This window comes from Micropterus dolomieu, linkage group LG06 (genome assembly GCF_021292245.1).
Source record: "Micropterus dolomieu isolate WLL.071019.BEF.003 ecotype Adirondacks linkage group LG06, ASM2129224v1, whole genome shotgun sequence".
In the NCBI taxonomy this organism is placed as follows: domain Eukaryota; kingdom Metazoa; phylum Chordata; class Actinopteri; order Centrarchiformes; family Centrarchidae; genus Micropterus; species Micropterus dolomieu.
In genome coordinates, this window is record NC_060155.1 from 17,153,136 (window position 1) to 17,170,779 (window position 17,644).

The following is a 17,644-nucleotide window of genomic DNA, read 5'->3' on the forward strand; positions in this document are numbered from 1 at the left end:
TGTCTGTGTGAGACTGTGTGTGTCTGTGTGCATGTGGGTGAATGTGTCTGTATGTGTGTGTGTACGTGTGTGCGCATAAGCCTGTTAAAGAATGTAGTTGTTAGTGAGAGTGGGACGCCACAACTCAGGCAGGCAAGAACCCCAGTAGCCAATAGGGGTGGGAGAAAGAAAATAAATAATAAATTAATTTAAAAAAAAAAAGACTCCCAGATGCACCGCGATGCAAACGTGGAAGACCCCGACCCAACCAACAGACGGACAAAAAAATAAAAATAAAAACAACCATCCAAATGCCAGTTGACGACGCAATGCCGACGGAACGCAAGAGGCGTAACCCGCAGAAGAGCAGCGCCAGTGCTCCCCTCCCCATCCAGCACCCCACCGCCGCGCAGTGAACAACCAAAATGCCCAAAGGCCGCGCAATCATAAACATCAATGCACAAGTGATGAGCCTAACGTGCGCACTGCGCGAGCACGGCGACACCCAATGCCCGGCAGCCCCCCGCGAATCCCGCGTGCGAGGTCGGGCAAACGAGAGAGAGCGAGGGGCAGAACACGATAGCGAAAGCCAGCGGAAAGAAACCCCAGCAGCAAGTGCCAACCGCCGGAAAAACTAAGGGCGCCCGCGCCAGCCAACATCCCCCATGCACAGCACGCCCCCAGGCCGCCGTGCAACACCAGCCAAACCAGCAACGAGGTAAAATCAACCAGCTTAGCTGCATGTCACCAACAACCCACCCGTCAAGGGCTGAGAACTCCAGGCACAAGCCCAGAATAAACCAGAGCACAGCCCTGCCCCGCACCCACACTGCACATCCCGAAAACTAACTTTATACTTCAGTATCCAGAGGGGTCCAACAACTGGCCGACAGAGAAATGGGGAAGCATGGATCTGAGGCCAACAAAGCAAACCAGGGACGCAAACTGGTCCCTCCAAGCCAACGAGGAAATGCCTCCCCCGGACTCCAATGCACAAACTAAATGCCCAGCAGCCATCCAGAGACCCTGCCCAGGGAAGGGGAAAAAAACAAACAAAAAACCCCCACAATGCATCAAGATGCATCGACAATCGCCCTACAATCCCACTGCAGCCCTCCGCAACCAGATCAACCCGTGCAGCGCCCAGAGACCCCCACCCCTAGTAGCCAGGGCACCCCGCGACCCCCCAAAGCGCAAAGGACCCCAGACCGCATGTCCCGGGGGAAGCTGCGTCCCGCCCCGAGGAAGAACAGCAGAAAGCCGTACCGGGAAGCTCCCCGCTGCCGATAACGCGGGAGAACCAGGCCAACAGTCCCCCAGCCCAGCCAGAGGCATCCCTCCGCAGAGAGTAGACCGAGCCCCGTGAACCCGAGGCTGGTCTCATCCCCAGACGGGGACCCAGCCCCCTCAGTCACCCACCCCCAAGGAGGAGCACCAAAACCCACCCCGACAACACTGGCCATGCGCCCCAGAGACTCACGAATGCCGCCACTGTGAGAGAGCCGGCAGGGGGAAGCAGCGGGAGCCCCACCCCTGCCGAAGAGGGCCCAGGCGAGGAGACAATGGGCCCCACCACCCGCCCAAAAATGAGCAAAAGCCAGAAGCCCAGATCCCTAGGTCCAGAGCGGGCCCCCACGCCAGGGGAGCCAACCCACCTCAGATCAGGCAAGGCCGTCACCAACCCCACGGCACCCCCGACGCCCCGGGGCACCAGGGGCAGGACACGAAGCCAATGAGAATCCCACCACTCCTTCAACCCCTCTGCCTGCCTCTGTAAATGTATTGTTTTGTGTTGGATGCATGTCATGGATTGTGAAGTGTTGTATGGTGGAGTAAAGGCCCCTCCGGCAGCCCCACTGCCACCCCCCCTCCTCACCGTTCCCACACAATCAGGAGCACTCCAAGCACCACCAGGTTATCAGTTCTGAGCTACATTTATTGTCAGAAAATATCACGTCTTTGTCTTTATTCAAACTCCTGCATTCACCTAAAGTCAACCGATTAATTAGTCTGCTGAGGAGGACTTTTCTGACACACATTTGCGCATGTCGGCAGACTGAAAAAGCCTCAAATCCCAGTGACATGTCGATGCTTATTTCCACTGCAAACATTCAGTGTAGTTCTGTGTTGTTTGAGCTGTTTCTCACATGAGTGCTGCTCATTAGCCAAACTTTTCAGGCATTCTCCTCGCCTAACGAAGGCGTGAGTTTTCGCTGTTGTGCTGCCTGGTGTTTTTTTGTTTTGAGAGGTGTCCCGTTCTCACCTACATACATTACCCTGACCAGCACTAAACTTTTGTCTCCATGACGACGCAAGGTGTGAGGGAGTGATGCACCTACTTGAAAGGCAGGATGTTGTTGTCTTCCTACGGTAGCCCGAGCCACCCTCCACAGGCCCCCACAAACTGTACTCAGATTTACACCAGAACAGGTATTCAAGAAGGTATCAAGGCTAGTAATCTCAGTGTCAGCTTGTTCACTCAAGCACAAACAAGCACTTTTTTTGTCCTAGCTTGGCAAGGGTGGATATATGTTGAGGGAGAGAAGAGAAAAGGAGAGAAGGTCTCTGATGTATAATTTATCTGTACGGTCGGTGAGCGAAGGATATGGGGTGTGAGCTGGGAGAGGAAAGGGGAGGACAGGAGGGTAGTGGAGAGAAAATTTGGGGGGAAGAAAGGTGTGTGCGCAGAATGGAGGAGGCAGGAAGTTGGATGGTGGGGAGAGGGAATCCAACACATCCATCACTGGTAATATGGGTCTGTATGAATGCATATGGAGCACCTACACTTTTTTATATTTATATTATACATTTTAGAAAGTATTTCAAACTGTCCTTTTAAAACATGTTCCCGAGAAAGACACTTGAGTTGTGCAGCAACAGCCCACTCGCTCAGACAAATTTATACCTTTACAAAATCAAGCTTTTTGAGGGCAGATGGTGCCTTATAGCATTCACACACTTGGTGCTTGAAGACCGGAGCTTGGAGAAGGAAGAATAGGAGAAAAGGGGAAGAATAAAACGGGGATGGAGGGATGAAGGAAACCATGCAGGCTGTTGCACCCATGGAGGGAAGAGCAGAAGAGCAGATCTGCTTTATTAGGAGACTGGCAATGAGACATTTTCTCCCCCCCATCCCTCCCATCTTTATTCTCTCACCCAGCCCTCCTTTTCTCCATGTTCCTCTCAACCACCCCCTCTTTGTTTCTTTTTTTCCTTAAGACGTTTACACGTTTTTGCCATCCACATGCCTGGCTGCAGGCTACGGGTGAGGTGAAAATGAAAAGGAAGAGAGGCGGTTGGTTTCAAATGCACAGTCCTTAAGGGAAGGATGGGAGCTGCAGTGAGGGGGTCTGTAGAGCTGCATAAGACCAGTAAACAACCACAGAGAAGATGGCTGGGAATTTATAAAATATGATCTGAAAATATGACCTAAATAAAAAGTATACCTCCTCCCTGCTTTTCTCTCTGCCCTAGTTCAAGTGTGTCTTTGTTTGTGCATATTTAGTGTGCATGCATATGTGCTTTGTTTGGTGTGTGTGGGTGTGTGTGGGTGTGTAGTATCTCTAAAGGAGACCGTAGGCTGGGGCCTGTAGAAGTCTGCTGACCAGAGATAGGACTCTGTTGTTGTCTCTAACCACTGATCAACTCTGCCTCACCCACAGTGAGGTGGGTGCACACACACAAATGTACATGGAGGATCCACCTCTGCTCTCAATAATCATCCCCCATACTAAAGCCTCCATCATTGGAGGCTTTTAAGTAGACAAGCCACAGTGTTTTAGCACATTTGTGACATATAAGGTGATCAGCGAGTCATAAACTCTTATTGTGACTTGATCTAGAAGCACAGCAGACAACACATCGGAGCCTGACCAGTTATAGGTTGCCGTCCTTCATGACTAACACCAGTAACATGATTCTTCTTTCACATTACCATTTAATAATAGTGTTAATAGTCGTGCACTTAAAACTGTTCTCTTGTCCTATTGTTCAGCGTCACAGAACTTGTCGTAGAACTTGCAGGGGATAAAACAAGCAATTGTCACACACCCCACACTTCGCTATGTTCCGGATACCCAATGTCTCTCGGGTTGTGCCATTCTTGTGATGGTATCGTCTGATCCTGGCGGTAGGCTTTTTTTTTAAAAATTTTTTTTTGGTTTTGAGGATGGGTGTAATTTAGAGCACATACAGTATGAATCTGCTAGAGCTTTTTCAGCTTTTTGTAACTTCTGTCAGATGGGCAGTCAAAGGTTAACTGAAGGAAGGAGTTGACATTGGATTTTGAGGTACTGATTTCAAAGTCAATTTAGAGCCCGAAACCGAGAAAGTAAATCAATAAAATTACCACCTTCTAGCTCATGGTCTTCAACAGCTAATCAAGTTGAAGGAAAGTTAAAGAGCTGAAGGTTGTGAGATATGGAGAAAAACGGTTCCTGGAGTTCTTCCAGGTCATAAGTGAACTTTTACGCTTAACCGTTTTTCTTCATGAAACATCTGTGCCATTATGAATTTGTTTTTTTGTCGTCTATTTGATGCAAACGCATTGATTAATGTTGTTATCATAAAACACTTAAATTCATGTCACATCAAAGTACAGAGTATTTTTGGCCGTAACAAAATGATCAGTGAATAGTAGAAAAAAAGTACCAAAAACACATTTCAATGCTGAACTGATGTAGTGAAGATGTGGACAGCTATTACAAATCATCTAGTGGATCAGTATTGATGCAGGAGAATTGGAAAGGATGAGACTGTGCGCTTGCTGCCTCAGGAGCAACATACATACCTTTTCAATCTCAGATGAACCCAGATTATGGAACTTGAAGGTCCTGCTGAGTGAAACCACAAAGTAAGATGTGACCACCTGCCACCCTGCCCTCATCTGACCACCGCACACAATAAGTTATCTCATGTACAGTATCTTTAGGCAAACCTGAGCTCAGAGAGGAGAGAGTGGAGATAACAGAGGATGAGCATTATTGCAGTCCAGCGAGGACAGGAAGACAAAGCAGTGAATAGGAGAAATAGAGGATGTCCACCAGGAAGAAGAGATGCTACAGAGTAGATGAAATGTCATTCTCCTTGGATCGACAGCTTATCTTCTCTCTCTGACTAATGCTGAAAGGTCAGGCAGGGACTTGGACTGACATATACAAAGTTAATATTTCAAAGGTTTAGACAAGTTCATTTATTTCTCCCAAAACAAAGACTGTTTGTATCACATGGACCAAACTAATTCTTAATGGGGTGATCACAAAAGGAGCTGGATAATAAAAAACGTTCTGAGAATACACCAAAAAGTTGATTGCCACTTTAAGAAATATGTAGGAAATAAGCTTAGCTGCTTTTAAAACCAAAAAATGCAGCTGCAGCTTGTTATAATCTTGCATCATCAGTTTTGTTTCTTAAATTTAACAAGCCTAAGAGACGGCCATGCTGTTATGCACACCAGAGCTTAGAGCTAAATGCTAATGTCGGCATGCTAACTCCCTCACAATGATGATCCTAACATGCCGATGTCAATCAGGTATAATGTTTACCTTATTCACCATTGTAGTTTAGTGTGTTTGCATGCTAACATTTTCTAATTAGCACTAAACACAACGTACAGCTAAGGCTGATGGTAATGCCATTAGTTTTGAAGGTAGTTCGTCATAAACTAAAGTAACAGACAAACTGAAATGATTTGACCTGATGATGAGGAAAAGTTAAGGGGTCAACAAAGTTATTACAATTCATCCTGAGGGGGGCATGAATGTGTGTACCAAATTTCATCGAATTGTTGTTGCGAAATTTCATTCAAAATAGGGAAACCCTAACCCCATTTGTGATTTAATAATCTATGTTACAGTAATGTTAAACATCATAAAATGGCAGTGGGATAACCTGGAATTCCTCATGTGGATCTTAACTCCGGATCTCATGTTACCTTTGTTGCAGTACACTCAAGACCGGTCAGGTCACTCAGACACAAGCTTCCGCCACCACACTAAATAATTCAGAGAGGCCATGATACTATGTGTGTGAGTGTGGAGTGTGTACATGTTGAGGAATCGTATCAGTAGAGTGTGAGTGGTTTCCTCTGTCCTCTTGGAGAAGCCCTGTGGCCCATTTTGGATCAGCTTACAGATGTCTGACTGAGAGTAGATGGGTTGAAAATTGTCTGTGTTTTGTGGATGCTTTTTCCTTACTCTAGTGTTTGGGTTTAACAGCCACCATTTGAGTCAGATGAGAGACTCTACACTGGACACTTTGTGTGTGTGCGCGATTTTTAGAAACATTACAGCTTATCTGCACATCCTGAAAAATGAGTGGTTTATCTGTTGCATTCAGAGCGCAATATCACATCCTAACAGACTTGCCACTTTTGATCCTTCATATCATAATACTACAACCACTCTAATGTGTGGGTAGATGATTTACACAGTGTTGTCATAGTGCATGTGCTGATATACATACAGAATGTGTATAAATATGACTCACCACACACTCAATGCATCATCCTCCTCCACATAAGGATTTCCAGCGAATGCATATATGCAGACCCGTGCTGCAGTGTGTGAGAATCTCTGTCAGTAATGTATCCTGCAAACACAAATGTGATGTGTGGCTCCAAAACGTAACAAGAATTTACTGTTCAAGCCGTCCTCAAGCAGTCACTGTTATAGCTGAGTTGTTTGCCATAGTTCAGTGTCATCTTAGGTTGCAGTGACGTCAGTCCTCCAGTCACCAGTGACATAAGGCTCTGGAATTACATTGCACAGGTACAGAGGGTGCACCCATACATATCAGTGTCATGAATAATGGCTGATGGGGTGAGCTCAGGATGATGCACTTTAACTCCCACTCCAGTTTACTCAATGTATTTTTTATGAGAAAGGGTAAGGATATGCTCACCTTTTTCATTGTTAGTTTTGAACTGGATATATTTTGGATACTAAAGCTGCGACCAAAGGAACTATACCCCGGAACTAGGAACCTTTGGAGGAACTCGCCGCGTTTCCAACAGAGGGACCAGGGTCTAAATTTAGTTCTGGGGTCTTCATTTTACCCCCCAAAAAGTCCCTGCTCGGGGTTATTACTTTCCGAATGTACCAGTACTTTGGGGGGATGGACCTTGCCTGGCAGTGAAATTCTGAATGGGCGAGTAAAGGCTACTGGCTTTAACTGGAGATCGTTTGGTGTTTTTCTCTTTTCCACTGTTGTTTGCAAACCAATAAATCACAATCAACAGTCAAATAGCACACACGTCTCACCGATGTCCGCCTGAGATGTAGCTATGTTGCGTTAAATGCATTGCTAGGAAATAGCAGCCAACTGCAGTTGTGTGTTTACAGCGAACAGCTGATGGAGTTAAGCTAAATACTGGGTCCTGAGTTGTTTTAAGTTTTCTCTTCTCCAAAACAAGCGGAACAGCTGATTACAGTAGGTAATAAAGCTTGTTAAACATCACGCTCCTCCGACTCAGGCGGACACAGCCATGAGTCCTGCAGCCGGTCTGCAGCTCTTGTCGGCTGGAAATGTTGTAATAACCTTCCAAACTGTAACGATTTTCTCTTAAACTTTATCGCATCTCTTCATTATACTCCCACACAAACTGTTTTTAATGGTCACACAAAGCCTATAGTTTTTCATTATATTCCAATCAAATCTAATGTTCATTTATAAATTTTGCTCATGGATAGTGGTTACTAAATGACGCCTGTGTATCTCTTTGTACGCAGTATAGGCTTACAGTCTACGTCAGCTGGTTAATTTGCCTAATCTTCGCAGGTCTTTAGACCACGGTGGAAACGCACACAACAGTGGGCGGAAGGAACCTTTTAGTTCCTTGAAAAGAGATCTGGGGACTTAAAAGTCCCCTGTACTTTTGGTCGAAAAGCGGATTAACATTGAAAAACAAAATACACTTTGTACTGTGCATCATTCCCTCTATAGCACCAGAATTACAAAGAACACCCATCTCTGCAGTTCTGCTGAGCTTTTTGTAGGAATGCACTGAATGTTCGGCCACCGAAAGTAATCGGCCGAAAATAGCAAAAAAACACTTTCGGTATTCAGCCTAATAAGTCAAAAGACCAAAGAAAATTTACCGAACAATTAGGTTGACATGTCGGCAGTGTGGAAGCATTTTGAAGTGTCTGAGAAAGACGCAAAAATCGCTGTTTGCAGACACCGTTCTGCTGAATTGTCTCCTACCACATCCACTCCATCTGTGGCTGACTTTTTAGAAAAGGCAACAAACGGTCTGACCTACTTTTAAATGTTTCTGTCACTCGTTTCTGAGAAGGCGATTAAGCTAGCCACACCTAAATCTGGAGTGCACACGTATTCAATGCTTTATGGTAAATCCACTGAAACGAGTGCAAGCTGACAGGCAGGTTAGCAACTTTATCCTGTCATTTTCTCTCTTTACAAAGACAAGTGTTGCAATATGAGAGTCCTACCTGAAGAGAGGCATGAAGTCTTCATGTTAAGCGATACGAGAACCACATACAACATTATTTAACAAATTGGGTCGGACTTGATGAATTTAGTGCGAGGATACACGTGACAATGTCCAGTCTTCAAAATAAGGTGTCATGGAAAGTATAAAATATGTTACATGTGTCCATTAAAAGTAAACGGACACATGTAATTTACTTTACCAGACCCTCTCCAAATCCTGTGGGACACACTGCGAAAAAAGCACATTTCATTTATGCAATGGTAAATATCATTTCAGTACATCCCTAGCTTTTTGTAGCCTCTTTCAGCTCAGTATTTTGTTTTTATAGCACATGTGTTTACTGTATGGTTCATCCTCAGCAACAAATCTCCAATAAGCACAGTGCCCGAATGGCTGGCCCGGCTTCCACTCCAGCCCTGCATGTTGTCCTCTCTCTCTCCCTATTTTCCTATCTCTCTATATCCTATCTGGAATAAAAAAAATAAAAAAAAAAGGCCCAAAAAATTATTATTCAATATGTTGTCAGGGAAAATAATTCCTTCCCAAAGAATACAGAGGTAAATAGATGTGTTGAATCATTTCTTTATGTAACGTGGCCACGGACAGATCGCACGGTTACTCTCCCGAACTCAGCATTTCCTCTCCTTAAGTACAGAACAAGTACAAAGCAACCAACAGCCAGCAAATGGTAGATGAAGGATGAACAAATGAGTATTAGCATACACTCAAAAACTCTTCCTGAGCTAAGAAAGGAAATGCAAATGTATGTGGCATCAGATGTTTCTGTCTCTTGATTGGTCTATGTTAAAACTCTCACCTACATGCCAGCATATGTTTATTGTAAATCAGACAACCTTTTGCGTAGGAATAAAAACCCTGTGACCAATGCTTATTTCTCACAAGTAACGATAATTACAGTGAAATCCTAAAAATCAGCTACTTATAATGTATTTCTCACAGCATAGACCAGGTTTTTGAAACCAGAAGGCGAGTAAATCAGTATAAGCCATTGATATGGTGGTAGGCCATATAGGCCTTCTGGTAGCCAAACTTGATGATTTTGGCTTTAAGGAACAAAATGGTCTATAATCTTTGTTTGCTGCCTTACCTGGAGTCAGATATGAAGATCAGTATAAAGTAAGGAAGAGGTCCAGCACTTGTTTAGGCTAATTAAGCATAAGAGGTAAGGTAACCACTAGCCTGGCAAAAAATATGCCTTTCAACAACTCCATCTATTTTATACTTGTAGAAACCAGAAAACGTGGCAGTGTGGTCTGACGAGCAGTTAGCTTATATTCTGGAGCTATTTCTTGACCCACATCACCTCGCTGCATTGCCCGCTTTCAGCATTTAAAAATTCACATTTAGCACAATGCAGTTGACTCCTTTTCCCACAATGTTGTAACTCTGAGCAAAACAACTGGTGACTGTGGCTGTTAAGATGTTGTGAATTAGATGTTTTTTGTGTATTTTTTTCACTTTGGATGGATATTAGCAGTTTACTTCTGCTTATAGTAATTGTGCTATGCTAATGTAAAAACGTCCTGGACCTATCTCTGTACTGGACACAAGTTCTTCAACAATTTCAGACATATGCTTGCTTGATGACTTGATGTGGAGTTCTCCAGGAGATGTACAATATCTCCATGTTTTTATGGCTATCATGACTTTGACTCTACATTCTTTTGCTTTTCTGCAATGTTTTTGACAGGTACGCCCTAATCTAGGGCACTGTACCCTTTTTCTCCCATTTCTGTGCATTATATTACTCATTTTATCCCATATCCAAGACCCCTCCACCCTTCTTCTCGCTTTTGCTCCATGTCACAGTGGAGCGTGAATAATTCATGTTCGTGCTGCTTGCTGGTGGAGATGAATCATGTGTGATGAGCAGAATACACGTGCTCATCTTCTCTTTAAAGACCCTAGGACAACGTGGGGGGCACTGTGCTCCTTCACAGCTTACTGTACAGACCATTACTACTACTCTGTCCTGACTGCATGACATTACCATTGCAGCTTTCATGGCCGTTACATGTGAGCTTTACCTTTAAAGACCAGGCATGGAGCCATCCACTGAGACCATGCAGTAGCTTCTCACAATACATTAGAGCTTCATGAATTAGCCCATAAATGATGTCTGTAGAACAGTTTTTACGTGTTTATATTTAGTTAACTAATCCCTTGGAACAGTAGATGTCAAAGTGGTGTTGATTGCTGATTTGACATTTCAAATTAAACAAAAAAGACTTATCTCTAGGTCCTGTATTCCAGAGCTTTCAACTGTATCTCACTTTATCTTAAGTGGATGGAGTTTGCTTGAGTTTGATGGAGTTTTTTTAATGCACATTTTTAAACAAGGTGGGTTTAAATGTTCAGTAATTATACTGGAATTAGCCAAAGGGTTACAAAGTCATTGTAAGTCCTGGCTGTGAAGGCAAGTCCCAAGTCAAGACCGAGGCCAAAACATGGATTTTCTGGTCCTAGACATTTGGAATTAGCAACAGTAACCATGTTAGGCTAACTTTGTTGCCAGACATGTGCTGTGGACCACAGCATATGGTAATTTTATCTAACTACGGTAAACCAGGGTGTCACCTTTTGTGTGTTAGTTGCTAATGTGCACCACAGAGTGCATCATGATTGGCTGCTGACTGCTTCGGAGTACATCCTTTGTCAGTAAATTTGCTGTACTCTTTTATAACATAATGTCAGCTTTGGGGTCATATAAAGTCATTCAGAGACAAAGTGGTCCAAATCAGGTTGCAAGTCTTTTTTGATTATGTCAAGTCCAGTCTAAAATCACCAGATTCGCGCCTTGTCTGCCTCAAGTCCAAGTTATGTCCACATCTCTAAAAAGTAGTTGTTGCTTATTAGAAGGTTTATGCAAACTTGTTAATTAATTCTGCTGTATACCTGTAATCATTCCCTAGCAATGTATTATTAAAATATATGTTGACCTTGTTGCCATGTTTGAATGAAATACAAAAAGGGTTTGTTGCTCACTTTTTAGTGTTCTCCTGATTTTGTCCCTTCACTCCCACACACGTCTGTTTTGGAAAAGCTCCCTCTCTGAGTCTAGATAAATGTGTCTCCGCATGCTTGTGTTTGTGTCAGTTTTCATATTCTCTGTGCGTACTGTTGTTTGCCTGAGCTCTGCAGTCCTCTGAAGCTTACTGTGTCGTGATGCTCACGTGTATCTCACACGAAGGATCATCAGCGCTGATGGACCCAGAGCAACAATTATTCATGTGGAGGGACCTTCACAGTTTTCATGCTGTCACACCGTGTTAGACTGCATAGCTGAGCAGCACTGTGGACTGAGAAGCTTGGTGCTTAACATTTGCTCTTGCTAACAGTGATCCAGTGCATGTGCCTGATTGGGGAGATGCCGATTCGAAGGAATTTGGTATTTGACAGATGTGCAGACAGAAGTGTCCGTTTATGGAATTCAGTCTTATTAGGTATCTAACAAACAATAAGTTGCCACAGATTTTTTTTGTGGTTCAGATTTCCTTAAGGGAAACTACGATTTATTACAACTTGGGTTTGGGTTTTACTTTCATAGCTACAGCCGTCCATTATGATAAATTTGTACTCGACAAAGTAATTGTAATTGCAATAGATGGGACAAAAATGTAAATAATTGTTAGTCGATTGTAAAAGTTTTAAATAAACACCCAGCTTATTCCTCTCTTGATCATCAGACTCCACATGCTCATTCCCCCGTTGGGCCTGTTTTTAGAAATGTCACCACTACAAGATCTCAGCAGTTCAGCTCTGGAAGCTCAATGTTATCATAAATAACAAAACCAATGGCCGGAGCTAAAACAATTAAACTCTATTTGTAATAAAATGTAGTTTCCCATTAAAGCCAGCAAGTATTTGTCTAAGAGCAAATGCATTCATTCAACAAAATGAACTTTGCTGTGTTCCAAGAAATGTTTACATGATATCAGCCTTAAATTGGCTGAAGGTAATTGTTCCATTGATTGTGAGTTTGTTAATGCCTAAAACTTTTGCTGCTGAAGCATTGTCAGCTTTTTACATTCAATTATTAAGTGTATAAATGATCTTGGTGAAGACAGAGGGCACTATGATGGTAACAAACGCAAATGATTCAACAACTCTAGCAGCTCAGGTAGCGGTAAAGGTTGCTGGTATTGATGGCGGGAATTATAATGGGTGTTGGCAGTGGTGTCTTCTAATGCTCTTCCTCTCCTCTTTCTTTGTTCTTCTCCCAGATTAGTCGCTGCTTGAAGCCTGGAGGACGGTTCGTCTCTGTAACCTTCGCCAACCCCCTCTTCCGGAAACGCCTCTATGCTCGCACCATGTACAACTGGTCAATTAAGAAGTACAGTTATGGAGAAGGCTTTCAGTATTTTGTGTATGTCATGACCAAAGGAGAGGAGCTTAGCCAAGAAGATGCAGCTTTGGAGAAAAAGCTACTGGAAGACGCCAAACCCCCACCTACCGCAGTCACCACAACAAAAAATGAGGATAAGGAAGACTACTTGTCTAATATTGACTTGTAAAATAACTGGATTATCAAAAAGAGTCTTAGAAATACATAATCCCTCAGAGATCTGTAAGTAAGATCTTTATCGGATAATGACATCAGAGAGTCAAATTTCCCAACCCTCCCAAATACAACAGAAATTCCCTCTGTTACCCCAAATTTTTGAAATGTGTCGTTATTATGTGATTTTTATAAGAATTAGCTTCAATATATCTTTTGGTCTGGGCGTAGATGTTCTTTTGGACATGTGTGAGGAATGATAATAGTGGACTCTATACTGGATTTAGACTACACACCACCAGGGACAAATATATACGTGTGTGTGTGTGTGTGTGTGTGTGTGTGTGTGTGTGTGTGTGTGTATGTATATACACACCTCGGGCTAAATATGTAAACTGTAAATTCACTTGAGAAATTGTTAAGATAAGACAACAAGATGAGACACAGTAAGAAACTTGAACCACCAAGAAAAAAACATGTTTGAGACTGCTGAAAAGATGACATGTGGTATTTATTTATATGAATAGACTGTTTACACAATTTGCATAGACAAAATGGTTCCCTAAACATGGGAAGAGGACAAAGTGATTGTGCCAAATCAAAGAAATTAATAAAACTTACCCTAAAGAACAACCTAAGTCCAGTGATTTAAACAAAAAGTCACCTACGTGTGTGAAAATGTAGACTACCCAAATTTACCTTCCCCCATGACTAATCATGGTTTTTCTTCTGTATGTGTCATCATTTTCTGAAGCTGCTACTGTCACTGTTCTAGTGCAGTTCACAATAGAAACCTTTATCTTTTTATAAAGCAATTTTACATGCCAGTATCCTTAACTGTTAACCTATACAGTACATCAGAAAGATCCGGCAGTCTCTAATTCTGTGGTACAGAACAAGCCTGCCAGTGTTACACAATTTGCAAGACAAACTGGCATGTCTAGACACAGACACAGCAGCATCGGCCTGCATGTAAAATCTGTGTTTAAGTCTATTAATATGTCAGTCAGATTCTCCCTTTCTGTTGGGGCTGTCTGCATCTATCTCATGTCTGCTTTAGATTTCAGGCAGAAGTTGCTAATAGTGATACGCAGTGTTTTGACACACCTGCCAAGCACACTGGCGCTTCATGTGGGCAAATACACATGTACATACAAGTAGTACCCCTGCGTGCTGTTTGTTGAGGAAACATGAGATGAGCCTTGGGTCCTGTGCTCTCTGCTGCTTAAATATAGACCAGAAAGGAGAGAGAGAGAGACAGAGCCAGGAGTGAAGACAGGCAGGAAGGCTGGTGACTGGAGGGGGGACCACATTGATAAAGCAGAAATCATTTATTTTTAATTCTCCACTGAGATCTAATTACCGCCTATTTTTAAGACTTGGGAAGGTGTGTGATTTTTCAGACGGCTCGTCTTTCATTCAGTGATTTTCATGGTAGTTTGTTTAACTTTGATGTTGTCTCAAGGCAAGGTCTATTTAGTAGCTGCTCTGGAGCTTTTGATCATATCACACTGTCTTCCGGAGCAGATGGAGATTGCCCTGTTGTCATGGAATTGACTCTTTGCTGAACCCTGCCCCCTTTGGTTAGTGTTGTACGCTTGTCAAGCTTTGTGTGCTCACAAGACACATTATGCACTCTTAAAGGATAATGGCTACCACATGATATTTAACAATGAGTCCTTGATTTCAGTCAGAAATCAACAAAAGCGGCTTTTCATTCCTATCTGGCGGCCAATGATTTTGGCAGCTGAAATACCAACTGATTTTTATCAGCTGTACAGTAGCTAGTTAGCCAATTAAGCTAACATTAACTCCATGATGTTGGTTAAAAAGGCTGTCCCCTCCTGACCTTTTAATGTTTCAAGCTGACTCATTTTTATAATGTGAATTTTGTTATCAAGGTTTTAATCATGTACTTGATGACTACATTCCTGTTATCATGCTAAAAGACTCAGGCTAAACCTGCATGCAGGCTAAAAGTCTGCATCCTCACCAGTTAATAATCCATGTAGAAGTCATGGATGTAGAGCTAGTTAGTGCCAAGATCAGACTTACTTTGTTCTAACATAACCCTGCTTTTCAGCTGATCTTACACACAACATTACACAGAGAAAAGCCTTTAAGGAAGAGCACTAGCTGATGTAAATAGCATCCAGGTCCCACTTCCTCACAATGGACAAATGCTATACAGTGCATGTGCTAGTTCATGTAACCTTCAATCCCACAAACTAATGTAGTTAGTTAATGAAGTGATCATTGATGATCTCAAATACAGATAAACTTGAAGTATCTTAGTTCTGCCAAAGCACGCTAAACTCATTTTTACGATGAACTTCCTTGAGATGGTGGAAACTGAGGGATCGACACTGAAAATATACCCAGTTCTTTGACAAGGTCTTTTCTCAAATCATTAGGCTCAATAGTTATGCCTTTTATCGGAGGCTTTAAAGCTCTTTTGTTGGACCTAACTGAATCCAAACTGTTCTTAGACTTTGTAAATATATTTCCTGAACAAGTTAATTATGGCCCACACACTGAAAAATGTCTGGGAGGAGGAGCTGGGTGCACAGATTGGGGATGAGGATGGCCTTAGCAGCACCAAATCTTGTTCTATTAATGCCAGGCATCAACTAATCCAATTCACGGTGATGCTCAGACGTATTGTTAAAAAACTGAAGTGCACAGAATCTTTCCTATCATTTCCTCTCTATCTGATAGATGTAGATGTCTGTCTGACCCACCTTTTCTGGACATGCCCAAAACAGTTATAGGTTTTTGGTGCGACATATTGAAATGCAAACAGTTTGAGATTGATCGTTAATTTTTGACCTTGGAATCAGCAGTTGACCAAACAATCTCACCACAAGGTCCATTTAGGCGCTGTTTGGTTCTGTGACTGGGCCATCTCCACCCACTGAGGAAGATCAAGTGATGCGATTGAAAGCTCCAGAACAGCTACTACTACTACTGTTAGCAAAGTGAAGAATAAGCTTTTTGATCTGTTGTGCTGAAAGATATACAATGTTCAGATTTTCATCTTTGTGTGTATTTTATACTACCGTTACTTAGTTACACTAACTAAAAAAAATAGTTTTTTCCCCCGTTATGTACACACACTGTTGCACATATTGAAATGTATCACTGTCAGTAAGTGATGATCTCACAAACAGCCTGGCACCTATTAGGCTTTGCAGGGTGAATGACAGGAGGGTGCTTATGTAAGTAGCAGTGGGTTTGATATTGATAACAGAGGGGCTTAGGGGTGCAGACTACTGCAGCACTGGGGGACACTCAGTGTGGATGGATGGAGGCTGGGTTGGTCCCTGCTCATGGAGAGTTTTGCTCTATTTTCCCCCTAAAACCTGATGACATTTTCATCACTTTCACCTCAGTCCATTCTTCCATTTCTGCTCTGTCAATATATTAAGTTCAGCAGTCCTTACATTTGGTTTTTGCAGCTCCCGTAGTCAGACTGACTGATGTGCAACGGCAGATAACCCGACAGTGAGATTTAACTTGACTGGACTTAAGTTATATAGCCACAGAGCAGGGCATGGGCCTCATCCAGGAGAGCTTTAGTCATCAATTTCTCTTAAAGCCCTTTCGTCTTGTGTGTAGTTTTGTTTCTTCAGCAGATCACCTGAGTCATCCAGGCGTGTGAGGCCATGATTTAATATAGAGAGCTGCGCATTTATGTGTGTGTGAGATAGTACAGCCAGAATATTTTATCCTGCTGCTAATTGTCCTCCATGCTCTGTTGCCCAAGGGCAACAACAACACTAATCTACTGCATGCTCAATGCCTTTCTCTCAATCTGTCTGTATTTCTGTCTCTCCTTTTTTTCCTCTCCCAGTCACTCTTCTCACCACCACCCTGCCCTGTCTGTCTGCATCGACTGGCCCTGAGTGCTTTGGTGTGTGGGCGATATGTAAGAGCTCATGCAAGTCAAAAGGTCGACTGCATGCTTTATCCAAAGATCTCTGGGTTTCAACTGCCACATTGCGTGTGTTTAGACTGAATCACGACACAGCACTGCTGACTTACTGCAGCGACTCTGAAAGTCTCCTCAGTGATTCTTAAAGGGAAATCCTGGTTTCTTACAAGCAATCTCCTATTTTTGTAGTTTTGTTCTGGGAATGCAGCAACATTACTAAAAATACATCCAATGGGGCACGAAACACAATCAGTTAGACAATCATACAGGTTTCAAACAAACCTCCTGGTAAGTCAAATTTATTTGGAAGATAAAACAAAGGCAAACTGCAAAATTATTACCCAAACTGCCTGTGGCAAACATCTGAGACTCTCCTTGAAAAATGAGTAAAACTCTCTACAGGTAATAGAAAACCAGCCTACTGTGTTTATTATTTCACCTCTGTTTAGTTTTGGCAAATTGTGTTTTGAACACTGCAAACGAATTCAAATGTAACACGACATCCATTGTGAATATTCATAAAAAAACATTTTAATAAATCAGCCTTTAAAACCACATTTAAAGTTATTTTCAATGCACAATTACTTTACCGTTTCTGTATTTGTGTGTGTGTGTATGCTATTAAAACCTCATTACACTTGAAAAGTGTGTGTGATATATACTACCTTATTTATATTTATTTATATATCTATATATATATATATATATCTCACACACTTTTCAAGTGTAATGAGGTTTTAATAGCAGAATTTTAGGCATA

The 17,644-nt window shown here is 42.6% G+C and overlaps 1 protein-coding gene across 3 annotated transcripts in view; it reads left to right on the forward strand.

Annotated features, from left to right (window-relative positions):
- Positions 1-17,439, forward strand: part of ece2a (endothelin converting enzyme 2a) — a 181,317-nt gene extending 163,878 nt beyond the window's left edge. For all 3 annotated transcript variants that reach the window (XM_046051483.1, XM_046051486.1, XM_046051485.1), the window contains one exon: positions 12,676-17,439. In XM_046051483.1, coding sequence (XP_045907439.1) covers positions 12,676-12,966 — 291 coding nt within the window. In that variant the 3' untranslated portion in view covers positions 12,967-17,439. The remainder of the gene's footprint in view (positions 1-12,675) is intronic.
- Positions 17,440-17,644: the final 205 nt, after the last annotated feature.